Source organism: Mugil cephalus, chromosome 12 (genome assembly GCF_022458985.1).
Source record: "Mugil cephalus isolate CIBA_MC_2020 chromosome 12, CIBA_Mcephalus_1.1, whole genome shotgun sequence".
NCBI classification, from domain to species: domain Eukaryota; kingdom Metazoa; phylum Chordata; class Actinopteri; order Mugiliformes; family Mugilidae; genus Mugil; species Mugil cephalus.
The window spans coordinates 27,483,810-27,496,824 of NC_061781.1; the positions used below are offsets into that span (position 1 = coordinate 27,483,810).

Below are 13,015 nucleotides of genomic sequence, written 5' to 3' on the forward strand. Positions count from 1 at the left end.
TTTAGACAAACAATAAATTCATTGTATTTGGAGCTTGTCAAACATTTGGCATTTGGCTGCCAAAAGCTAGTGACTGCAGAGCCTGGATGCATCCACCAGGGGGCAGACCGCCAGGATGAAGTGTTTCCTTAGGAACCCATCAGCAGTAACGACACAGAGCAGGCAGGTGGTAGTGCTGAAATCATGCTTTATTAAATCAGTAATGCAAAAACTCGAGGAGGATGAAATACAGTTCTACATCAACAGATCAATGAATCCAGTTGAGGGTTTAAACACGGCTCCTCACAGGAGATGGCATCTCTGTGCCAGAGACCTCGACTGCTGATCAGCTGAAACCACTAAAAGCTACAAACACTCAAACACACCAACATGTCAACAGGTTACTATCCTCCAAGAGGTGGCGCTGTTTCTGGACGGCAGAGCCACCGCCGACCACTCGATTCTTGGCCAGGAGATGTTTCTCAGAGCAGCCGGTTCAGGCCGTGCCGCCTCAGAAATAGCGCTCTGAATAAAATAATAATAAAAAGGATCTAAAAGCAGAGAGTGCAGGCCGCTCGCCCTCTCTGCAGGACATCAAATCATGGTGGTACGACTCAGTCAGTCTGAGCAACAAGGCCGCGTCATGCTGCTTACATGAGGGTAATGCAAACAGCACTCAGGGTCTTACGCTCACAACTCACAGGAAAACTGTGATTCCACTAAACAAGAACTTTGTCTTTGTGTTTCTGGTACAGGACATCAACAGGGAGCCTCTCTACCTGTTGAGGCAATCTTAGACTTCAACTTGTTGTTGAGGCACAGAGTTTAGTTTCTCAGTTTAACAGGGTATTCGTCCCATGTGAAACTTTCTCCTGTTATAGCATCTGTTCTTTAGTTTCAGTTTCATATTCTTGTCATAAATAACAATGCATACATTTCCCATAACCGTTCAATTCGGCTATATACATTATGTACATGTCACAGAAAAGAGGTTCACAAATCCTAAGTCATAATTGTCCAATATGGCACATTTTATAACAACTTTAGACTTTAGTCTAGTTTGGCATAAATTAATGTCAAGTTTGGTACAAAAATAGTTCATATTTACAAGAACAGAAATTCAGATCTTCACCAGGTAAATGATTCTAAATAAAAAGGGTCAGAGGGAGGCAGGGCTTAAATTAACTCTTTCTTTTTTTACATAGACCGAATGTGAACGTTGACGGTTGCAAAGTCGGAGCCGAGCTCATTGGACAGTCGCAGCGTGTACGCTCCGGCATCGGCCTCCTTCACCGCCGAGATCACCAGGGTCGAGAGGTCATCGCTGCTCTCCACCTGGATCCGTTCATCCCCGTTGGGGAGGATCCGACCTGAGCGCACCCACTGGACGGAGGGGATGGGGTCTCCAGAGAACAGCCCTGCCACAGTCAGGGCCTTCCCCGGCTCAGCGCTGACATCCTGAGGAAGAGCTTCGATCTTTGGTGGGACGCCTGTTGACAGGGATGAGGATGAGGATGAGGTCGAGGATGAGGTCAGAGACGACGAGACAAAACCAGTTTGTCTTTAAAGTTATAATCTAAATAATTATTGTTTTTTTTTTTTTTTTTTTTTTTTCTAATAACTCTCTGACGACACCAACATTAACCCTCCATGAACCAGGAACCATATGTGGCGACTTGGTTCCTGGTTCCTCTCAGTGAGGTTTATGTCATGTGGTTTTCATTGAGCCAATCAGAGAAGATCAAAGAAACATTGTCAGGTCTAATCAGGGTCTAATGTGGTCTACAAGGTCCCCCTCTGAACTGGTTTATTAGGAACCATGAAGAAGAACAAGTGTCCTAATGTTTCTAATGTGATGATGTTGACAAGTGTCTGAATCAGCTCTGATGTTCTAATGTGACAAATACATGTTTACATTACTTTAAGGACCAGGAACCAGATATGAGACCAGATATGAGACCAGGAACCAGATATGAGACCAGGAACCAGATATGAGACCAGAACCAGATATAAGACCGGGAACCAGATATGAGACCAGGAACCACATATGAGACATTCATTCATCTGGATTTAATTCAGGAACATTAAAAAATGGTTGAAACATTTCATAAAAGTAAAACAGCCAGGAGCTACTGCCCAAAATTTCTCTCTCTTCTCACATAATGATTATAAAGGATTCTTGATTGTTTCATTGTCATTGAGCCCAGATCAATATCAGCACGACTGGAAACACTGAACTATTGACACCGACTCAACTGTTCAAAGTCAAACAACATATAAAGACAGACTTATCCAAACACTAAAGTAAACAAAGTATCAGCAAAAAGTTTTTCTGTATGAGGTAGAAGTTTGTAATCATGCAAATCGTACTTCTATGTAATTCATAGAAATCTACTTCGTTCTAGTCTGAAACTATAGTGTAGGATCCACGGATTTACTTCTTGGTCATCAGATTATTGTAAATAATATATTGCTCATTTTGAACCAGTTAATTCTTGTTTTGAACATAGTGTCCGGTGAGTACACAGAGAAGAACGAACCGAATGTCTTCTAACAAACACTCGGTTTGTTACTGGTATGATTAAGAGCATCGTCTCACCTCTTTTAGCCCCTGTGGTGAGGGCCATCCGTGAGGACGAGGCCTCGACATGCGAGTGAGCAGACATATGCATCGTCTGGCTGGAGCTCATGGAAACCACGGCCTCAGACATCATGGCCGACATGCTTGTCGCAGACATGCTCTCAAACGAACACTCAGCGGTAGTGGCAGAGCGGGAGCTGCTGCTAAAACCGCCAGCCTCCGCGTGAACTGACGAGGCTGAGAAACATTCCTGCATGCTCGAGGCCGAAGCCCTTTGTTCCACAATTATCATTTTTGTTGGTTCTTCAACAAGAGCTGTGAAGATGCAAGTGAAAAGCAAGACTCGTTACACAATGCACAACTACTGTCTGTAAAGCCTGAGAGCAGGTTGGAGGCGAGATCAGGATTTAAAGGTCTGAGTGATGAATCCAAGTCTCACTTCCACTCAGGACTTTTTAAAACCAATTAAACACACGGTGATGGTGTGTTTAATTGAAGCCTTTACAGTTACTGTGTGGAGGATACAACGGATTTAAACAGAACAAATAATCAAACAAACAAACAATCCTGCTCACAAACAGAGAGAAGATAAATCGTTGGGTAACTTACTGAGTACGTTGAGGGATGAGGTTGCAGAGCACTGGCCAAACTGATTCTTGGCTTTTACTGTGTATTTGCCACTGTCTGAAACTGTGGCGTCACATATCTCCAGACTGTAAACGTTGTTTGTGCGGCTCAGTCGGACATTTGCTGTGACAGAAATCTGCAGAGGGAGAAGAGGTTTTGATTAACTCATCTGAAATGAGCTTGAACTCTGCAGCTGATCTGATCTGGAGGAAACTACTCACTGTCATGTTATCTTTCAGCCACTCCACTTCGGGGGATGGCTCTCCTGAAACTTCACATGTGAACATAACATTTTGTCCCTCGTTCACATTCTGGGACCTGGGCTGAACCAGGAAATGAGGGGCTTCTGAGCTCTTTGCTGTGACCATGGTGTTGAACTGACAACGGACCAGGCCTTGCAGCGTCTGAGCCTGACAGGTGATGAAGCCCTGCTCCTCCCGGCTGACCGACCTGATGGTCAGGATCTGGTCGTGGCCAGATGCACCATATCTGTACTGCTCTGAGTTGGCCAGCTCAACTCCGTTCAGGATCCATCTAATGTCGGTGGCCCCGGGTAGGTTGGCCCTCAGAGTCAGACACTCGCCCTCTGTAGCGGACATCTTGACTTCTTTCACTCGTTCCTTCTCGGATGGAGTTGGGGATTTGGGGGTGGGGGACTTTGGTGTTGGAGACTTTGGTGAAACTGGAGACTTAACTCTTTGGGGTGACTTGACTGGTTCAGGGGACTTGACTCTTTGGGGAGATTTGACTGGTTCAGGGGACTTGGCCAGAGGGGATTTAGCCTCTGGAGACGTGATTCTTGGAGGAGCCACGACTTTGTCCTTGGACTCAGACTTGTGGATGTTCAGAGTGAAGTAGGCTTCCTGTTTTCCTCCAGCATTTTCCACCAGCAGAGTGTAGCTGCCTTCATCTGACGCCTCAACGGCAGAGATCTCGAAGGAGGAGTTGTACTGAGTGGAGACAATGTGATGGCGGGCCGAGGGGCCGACCACCACTCCTTCGTGCATCCAGGTGATAGAAGGCGCTGGTTCTCCGTCCACATCACAGTCGAACCGAGCGCTGTCTCCTTCCTCTACAGTCAAGGACTGCGGTTTGGTCAGGATCTTGGCAGGAACACTGGGCTTCTCCCTCGTCTTCTCAACAACGGTGGTCGTCTCCTTCACACTCTCAGTAACGGATTCTGTCACTGTTTTAGAGGACGACACGTGATACACCTCAGTTCTGGTCATTTCAGGAAGATGGGCGGATGGGGGCTCCTCATCTTTGCGGAGTGAAGAGAAAGCAGCGTACTCTTCTCCTGCTACATCCAGTGTGGCATAGTCAGAAGTCTCTCCTTTGGAGTTCTTGCAGACCACACGGTAAGTTCCTGAATCTTCAGTCACACAGTTGATGATCTGGAGAGTCAGAACTCCACTGATGTTGGTCATGTGGTATTTGCTACTCTGACGGATCTCTTGTCCATTGTGGAACCACTTGACATCTGGCTCAGGTTTGGCCTGGATATTCAGAGTGAACCTGGTGTTGGAGCCGTAGGGGACACGATGAGATCGCATCCTGATGGTGATGCGAGGGGCATGGTCGAGGCTGAAAGGAGCCTGAGTCACCACCTCCACCCTACTCTCCACAGACCTCCTCTCTGATCTCAGAGCCTGCTTTCTCTCCTCATACCTGGAAAGGAAGTCAACTTTAGGTAGGCTCACATCTGTCTTTGCAGCCTTTCCTGGGGTAGGGGATCTCCTCCTCTCAGGCTCAGGCATTGGGTGCTTCTTGATTGGTTTAGGAATATATTCAGAGGCAAAAGTAGTCAGGTGCTCAGATTCAGTGGCCTCAGAGATGGTTGATACTGAAACAGTCGCTTCCTTTTTAGAGGTTCGTGTCTTCTCCTCGAAATCGATGCGTCTGAGTTCGCTCTTGTAAGAAGAGATTCTCTGAGCCGTTGTGTGGGGACGCAGCAGCTCCAGATCTTCTCTCTCCTCGTGCACCCTCTGCTTTTGTCTTGGAGGTTTGTAAGTGGCTTTGTCATGACGCTGGCGCAGGTCAACGAAACTCGGGCCAGCCTCGTACTTGGATGGAATGCGGTACGAGTCATATCTGTGGATTTCTTCTCCTTCTTCATCATCGCTGTAAGCTCTTCGAGGAGACGAAGGACGCAGGGCCGACAGCTCAAAGCGAACTGGGCTGAGGCTGGGAGGAGAGGCAGAGTAGCCAAGCTCCAGCTCCTCCTCCAGACGGAGCCTCTCCTCTTCGATCCTCTTCATGGACAGGTACTCATTAACCGGCAGGAGCAGCTCCTCGTCTGACAGGTCACCCAGAGACCTCCTCCGAATGCGGTGGTAGGCGTCCATTTCAGGGGAAGGAGTGCGATGCCTTGCAGGCCTCACTGTCTCCAAGTCATCCTGGGTCAAGGACGAGATGCGCCACTTTGGTTTGTACTGATCCTTGATCCTGATGGGCACCTCATAAAACTGCTCCCATCTAGAGAGGCGGATTCGCTTCATCCTCTTCTGCTTGATTTTATCCATTGGCTCAGGGAACTCGTACTGATCCCGGAGCTTCTTGTACCATTTCATGTCAGAAAGAGGCTGGAAGTGTTTTATCTCCACATCCTCCTCCAGAACAGCCGGGTTAATAACACGAGGTGTGGGGACAACATATGGCATACGCAGCCTCTTCTCATCTGCCCTCTTCTTCCTCTCTTCCTTTTCTTTCTGAATCTCTGCCTCAGTCTTCTCACCCTTCTTAGTTGTAACGGCTGGTTTGAACATGGTGGCTGCCTCCCTGACAGCCTGTACTGCCGCAGGCGGTAGAGGTGTGACTACAGTACCAGCCATGATCTGAGACAGCCTGACCTTTTTGTCTAATTCCTCCTTTCCAGCTTGCTTCTTCTTCTCCTTTTCAGTGGGCTCGTACTCCTTCTTGACATGAGTGACGCGCTCAACTTTGAGAGTGGCTTGGCAGCTAGCGGATCCAGCAGAGTTGGTGGCAGTAACTCTGTACACACCAGAGTCCTCAGGAAGAGTGTCTCTCACATGAAGAATGAAGTAATCCAGGCCCTCGTGAACAACCTCGATGGATGGTCCAAATGCTAGAGGTGTGCCATCCTTCTCCCACTTCAATGTGGGATGTCCAGATACTCTGATCTCAAAGCGCACATTCTGGCCTTCTCTGCACTCAACATTTGCGAGCAGGCGTTTAAACATAGGCCTCAGCGTGAGGTCTGCTGGTTTAGGTCGAGGGACAACAGTGAGACGAGCCTTGCAGCTGTCATCACCATACCTGTTACGTGCCACAACGCTGTACTCGGCATCATCCTCTTTATCCAGGTTGTGGATGATCAGCTGGTAAAGGCCCTTGTCGCTGATGAAGGTGTACTTCCTGTCATCATGTCCGGGGATGAGCTTCTGTCCAGATTTGTGCCAGATGACACGAGGCTCTGGATGGACAGTGATCGTGACACCGAATCGCACGTCTTCACCGATGTAGGCGGTTTTGTTGACCAGAGGAAGGGTGAACTCCGGTGGCTTTTGGAGCATTCTGGCGGTGTCAACCCTACGCTTCGTTTTCTTGACCACGCGGGTGGTGAAGAAGTCGCGGTACGATCTAATGCTACTGATGAACAGCTCTGCATAGGCACTGTCCTCACCGTACTCATTCACAACCTTACATCTATAAGTGCCGTCATCTGCTCTCGTCACCTTGTTGATGGTGATCACAGCCAGACCGTCTTCATATTCAATTTCATATTTGTCACCGGCTTCAAGTTGCCTTACACCACAGTACCAGGTGACTTCGGTGGTGCTGTCATAGTTCTCAATGTTGCAGATAAACTTCACAATATCTCCTTCATTCACCACTGCGTGGCTGATCTGTCCAGCAACAGGACCATGTTCAAATGGAGCGATCTTCACTTTGGAGACGAAGACGCCGCGTTGGGACCGGATTGAGCCGCCGCTTGCAACACGAGCAGCAGAGACAACTGTGTTCCACTCTTTCCTTACCATTGTCTGGTAGTATCTCTTATGCCTGGAAGTGGGGATCGCTCTGGCACTGATCTCCTCTACCGGCTTGGTGAGCCAAGGATGTGCCAGGGCCTCGGCTGCCGTCATGCGGTGCTTGCGTTCCTTTGTCATTAGGCGGTCTGTGAAGTCTAAAGCCTCGACACTGACCTGCTTAAAGGACTCGTCATCATAACTGTAGGCAGCAGTGGAGATGTTGTCGATCATCTGTTGGTTGGTTTCAGCTGTGAAAGGATTCAGTCCACTTATGAGCACGTACGCGAGGACACCAACGGACCACATGTCAGTGACAGTGCTGACCATGTCACTCTGGTGGATCTCTGGAGCTGCATACTCTGCAGTTGTGTACTGAATCTTGATTTGGTCTCCGGGAGTCAGGTGTCTGGACTGTCCCATCTCAATGATCTTCACATTAGAGCTGGTTCTAGTTGTGTACACGATGTTCTCAGGTCTGATGTCAAAGTGTCCATAGCTCTCAGCATGCAGGAACTCCAGAGCAGAGCAGACTTGCCTGATGTAGTTAACGATCTCACGCTCATTAAGCTCAAACTCAGCTGTACTGAGGCGTTCAAAGATGTCAGCACCAGAGAGGAAGTCATAGATCATCACCAGCTCCTCGGGGCTGTCGAAGGACTCATGGAGGAGAAGGTAGTTGGCATGTTTGGCCAGATTCAGGGTAGCAATCTCCTTCTTGACTATTGTCTGATCAGCACCTCTGACTTTGACGAATTTAGCCATGTAGGTTTTTTCAGAGCTGATGTCAACGCAGCGGTGGACAATGCCAAACTGACCTCTGCCCAGTTCCTCTGCAATGGCGTATTTGTTGTGCAGATTCTTGGCATCGGAGTGAGGAGCCTTGCCCCTGGGGACACGCTCAGTGTCATCTACCTCCCTGTCATAAAGCAGGACTCTAGATTTGTCCTCTTTGGTCATGACAGGCCCACTGGTCTCGGACGGGGCACTCTGTCCAAACTTGTTCTCAGCAATGACTCTGAACTGATAGCTCGTTCCTCCAAACAGGTTGATGACGGTGTAGCGGGTGTCCCGGGACTGGGCAACACGCTCCCACCTCTCGGCAGTGGTGGGGCACTTCTCAATGATGTAGCTGATGACTTTGCTACCGCCGTCGTTTGCTGGGGCCACCCAGTTCAGTGTGACCGAGTCTCTGGAAACGTCACTGGCTTTGATGCCACGTGGAGGATCAGGTACGTCCGCAACGTCCAGTTCAACCGTTTGTTGGTCAATGCCAAATCTGTTCTTGGCACAAACAATGTAGAAACCAGCGTCCTTCTTCTCCACTCCATTAGGGAACACCAATGAAGTGAATGATCTGGTGACAATGACCTGGTAGTGGCCATTGCTGTCAATAAGATCTTGTCCCTTCTGCCACGTGATGACGGGGTCTGGTTTGCCTCCGAAAGGAATCTTGATATTGACCACCTCTCCACGGAGGGCGGGGATGGCTTCTTTGTCCTTAAGGTTCTTTGGCAGGTGGATCTTTGCAGGGACTAGAAATAAGAAAAAAATAACTTTAGTAAGATGTCATATTTTATGTGAACAGAAAATATTAGTTTTTTGGCAGCTTACTTTCCACATCCAGAGAAACTGTGGCACAGATGGAACCTCCTTGGTTGGTGGCTCTGATCTGGTAAACGGTGGAGTCTTCCTCATCAGCCTCTGTGATGACCAGCTGGTGGTAACCTCCCTTAAACTCCTGAATCTTAATCTTCTTTCCATCAGAATGAATTTCCTTTCCTCGTCTGAACCATTTGATCACAGGCTTGGGCTGTCCTGTGATCTTGCAGACCAGGGTGGCATTGCTCTTATACTTGACACTCATATTCCTCAGCTCCTCCTTGAAGGCAGGAGCACGGATCTCCATGGCATTGGCTGTAATGATGGGAGCGGTCTCCTCGCTGTAGTCACTTTGTCCTCCAAGGTTCTCACACTTTACACGGAAGATGTACTCAACGCCTTCGGTCAAGCGCTTGACGGAGAACACCGTCTGTTTGATCTCATCTGTGGTCACCAAAGTCCATTCGGTCCATTCCTTTTTGTCCTTCTTGTTCTTCCGCTCAAGGCAATAGCTCTTGATCTTGGATCCACCATCGCTGAGCGGAGGCTTCCAGGAAACCACACAGGAGTCCTTTGTAATTCCAGAAACAACTGGTGACAGAGGTGGTGATGGTTTCTCTGTGGATGGAAATATAGAAAACCTTTGTCAGTACTTGAGTGTGTACTCAGTGTACACAGTGTACTCGAGTATCTATTTGCATAAAAAGTAACGATTCTAATACGTACCCAGCTGGCTCTTGATGAGGATGGGGGAAGTTAGCTCCAGGGGTTCACTGCTGCCATAGCGATTCTGGGCATAGACACGGAAGAAGTACCCAGCACTGTCGACGAGGTTAGGGACACGACAAGATGTTCCGTTGATGGAGGAGGACACCAGTTCCCATTCGGTGCCCTCTTTGTCCTCACGCTTCTCCACGATGTAGTTGGTGATCATGCATCCTCCGTCATCCTTGGGAGGCTTCCAGCTGATGATCACAGAGTTTTTCAGGAGGGCGTCCAGAACAATGGGACCTTGAGGCATGTCGGGTTTGTCTGGGAACACATGAAAAATATTATATGATTTACAAATCTGATAATATCTCCACTAAAAATGCACTGCAGGTTGTTCCATAGCGTACCATAGATCTCTACAGTGAAGGCGGTGTCAGCTCTGCCGAAGTGGTTGTGCAGTCTGATCCTGTATTTGCCTCCATGGACTCTGCGCTTCACATTCTTGATGACCAGGTGAGTGTAGTGCTCGGTGGTCTCGATGCTAATGTCCTCTGTGTTCTCCAGTGTCTTTGCTCCTTGCAGCCACATGATCTTCGGTTCAGGACGGCCGATGTAAACGGCATGGATGCGCAGAGTGGTTCCTAAGCCAGCGTAGTAAGTGTCCTTTATTGGGTAGTCGGGGTGGAAGGATGGAGCAGCCTCCAACACCAGGACTCCTGTGGTCTCAACGTCTCCAGCATCATTGATGGCCTTGCAGGTGTATTCTCCCTCATCCTCCTGCTGGTCTGTCATGATAGACAGCGAATGGTTGCGGCCATCAGAGCTCATCTCGTACTTGCGAGACTCGATGACCTCTTTGCCTGCATGATACCACTTAATGTCAGGAACAGGTCTGCCAATGATCTGGCACTTCATGATGGCAGGCTGGCCAAGCTTGGTAGTTACTTCATCCATTTCCTTCCTCAGGCTCGGCTTAGTTTCAACTGCAAGTACAAAAACAAGATGATATATTTATAAAACACACTCACATCCCCCCACTTACATCTCCCCCAGGATGTTTCAGTGAACTCACCACTCAGTTTGGTCTTGATGCAGATGGCAGTCCTACGAGGCCTGCTCATTCCTGTCTCATTCTCAGCAAACACTCTGAACTCATATTCCGTGGCCTCAGCCAGTCCCGGCATGGTGAACTCCATTTGCTTCAGTCTCTGTTTGTTGCATTTCTTCCAGGTGCTTTCGATGGATTTCCTGTACTCTACCCAGTAGCCCAGCACCTCCTTTCCACCGTCACACTCTGGAGCTTGCCAGCGGATGGCAATTAAGTTGTTAGTCACATTCACTGTGTCAATCTCGCCCGGTTGGCTTGGCTTGTCTGGAAGGACAGAAAGAAAAGACAAGTTCATTTAACTGTTGCTTTGTGGCATATATGGTAGCCTTATATGTGTTATACTTTAAAATAAGTTGCCTATTAGGAAACTTATGGTCAGGAAAAGGTCTCTCTGACCCACTAGTAAGATGATCGTTTATGGAAGTGGCTAACCCACATGTGGGGACAATGACTTTTCTGCCCATGATTTAAGATGAGTTCATTTGTAAAAATGGATTAATTCAGCTTTTATTGCAATGAAACACTACAAGTATTACTCATATTTGGCACAAAAATACCATCAGAAGAAATAATTACTGAGCAGAAATGACACTTTCATAAGAGAAGAGACTAACCGAATGGATCTTTGCATGTGACTGGGTCAGAAACAGGTCCAGGCTCGCTTTGGCCGATGTCGTTGACAGCAATAATGCGGAACTGGTAGTCTTTTTCAGGGGTGAGTCCGGGTAGCGTGAACATGGTGGAGGTGATCTTGGTCTCATGGCGGGACCAGGTTTCAGCGGACACTTCCTTGTACTCGATGAAGTAGCCAGTGATTGCAGAACCGCCGTTGTCCTTTGGTCTGGACCAGGCCAGAGCCACTGAGCTCTTGGTAACGTCCATGATCTCTGGTGGTGTACTTGAAGGCTCGGGAGGACCTGTTTAGAGAAAAAGATCATTACTAAATGACCCAATATAAATATATATATATTAAAGATTGAGACTAAAAAATGGACACTTACAGAGTGGAGTTTTGGGAACCAGTGGCTGTTCAGACTTCAGAGATGTGCTGATACCAAAGGAGTTTTCAGCAGTGACCTTGAAGTGGTACTCTGTTCCCTCCTTCAGGCCTTTAACGATGAGCTGAGTTTCAGTCACTCTGGAGTCCACGGTGTACCAGGCATTTCTAGCTGCTTCGCGTCTTTCCACAATGTAACCGAGAATCTCTGAACCACCATCATCAGATGGTGCCTTCCAGGACACTTTGACAGAGTTGGCCTGGATCTCTTCAAAGACCAATGGTCCCTCTGGAGAGCTTGGGCGGCCGATTACTTTCACCTTGATTTGAGCTTTCTTCTTGCCTACCTTATTCTCCAGCAGGAGGCTGTAGACACCAGAGTCACTCCTCTCTGCTCCCTTGATTACCAGCTCAGTCTTGTCTTCAGTGGAGACAATCATGGCCTTGGTGGAGACCTCACCACCATCCTTTGACCACTTGCAGGTTGGGTGAGGTTTACCCTTGATGGGCAGAGAGAGTCTAACCACTCCTCCATGGCGGACCACATACTTGTCTTTGTATTTTAGCTCCAGGTCATAGTCAGGAGATTCTGAAGAACAGCAATGGTACAAATGTCAGTTTTACGCTTTTCAACACATTTATTTTTATTTATTTATTATTTTCGTTCACGTGCCCTTACCAAGCATCTCAGTCACAGTGACAGTTCCAGGGACTTCAGCAGGTTCTCCAGAGCCACCGGCATTACAGGCCATTACACGGAATTTGAACTCCTCTCCTTGGGGCATGTTGGTCAGAGTGTACTCACAGATCAGAGATGGCGTGGTGTTGCACTTGATCCAGGCCGCGGTGCCCACCTTCTGCATCTCTATCAGGTAACCATCCACACGAGCATCTCCCTCATCATCAGGAGGACTCCAAGCCAGCGACACGGTGGACTTGGTAGTGTCTGTGATTCTTGGGTTCTGAGGACATCCTGGTGGATCTGAATGTGGAAGAGAAAGATGTCAGTGATTTTCTATCCTGATACTGGTTTGACTCCTAATGCAACAAAAGTTTCCATGAAGCTTTTACCGATTGGATCTGTCGCCACTGCTGGTTTGGATGGCAGACTAGGTTTGCTCAGACCTCGGGCATTGATAGCAGTGATTCTGTGTTCATACTCCAGGCCCTCGATCAACTCGGTCGACCTGTATCTGGTCATGGTGATGGGGTTCTTGTTGGCACGTACCCATCTGTCAGACCTGACCTCCTTGCGCTCAATGATGTATCCAGAAACCTCAAGACCACCATCCTCATCTGGTGGGTTCCAGGCAACGGTCATGCCGTCACGAGAAACATCGAAGATGGTCGGACGACCAGGAGGTCCAGGCACATCTGTGGAGGAGGCAAAATCATTAAATTCTGTTCTGGCGTTGATATGA

At 48.2% G+C, this 13,015-nt stretch overlaps 1 protein-coding gene across 1 annotated transcript in view; it reads right to left on the reverse strand.

The window, feature by feature from the left end:
* Positions 1 to 170: 170 nt before the first annotated feature.
* The window catches only part of LOC125018033 (titin-like), a 157,118-nt gene continuing 144,273 nt past the window's right edge, over positions 171 to 13,015 (reverse strand). The window contains exons 203-214 of the mRNA XM_047601648.1: positions 12,666 to 12,968; positions 12,274 to 12,576; positions 11,599 to 12,183; positions 11,212 to 11,514; positions 10,562 to 10,861; positions 9,897 to 10,472; positions 9,505 to 9,810; positions 8,791 to 9,396; positions 3,409 to 8,711; positions 3,170 to 3,323; positions 2,579 to 2,875; positions 171 to 1,469 (exon numbers count right to left, since the gene is read on the reverse strand). Coding sequence (XP_047457604.1) covers positions 1,177 to 1,469; positions 2,579 to 2,875; positions 3,170 to 3,323; positions 3,409 to 8,711; positions 8,791 to 9,396; positions 9,505 to 9,810; positions 9,897 to 10,472; positions 10,562 to 10,861; positions 11,212 to 11,514; positions 11,599 to 12,183; positions 12,274 to 12,576; positions 12,666 to 12,968 — 9,329 coding nt within the window. The 3' untranslated portion in view covers positions 171 to 1,176. The remainder of the gene's footprint in view (positions 1,470 to 2,578; positions 2,876 to 3,169; positions 3,324 to 3,408; positions 8,712 to 8,790; positions 9,397 to 9,504; positions 9,811 to 9,896; positions 10,473 to 10,561; positions 10,862 to 11,211; positions 11,515 to 11,598; positions 12,184 to 12,273; positions 12,577 to 12,665; positions 12,969 to 13,015) is intronic.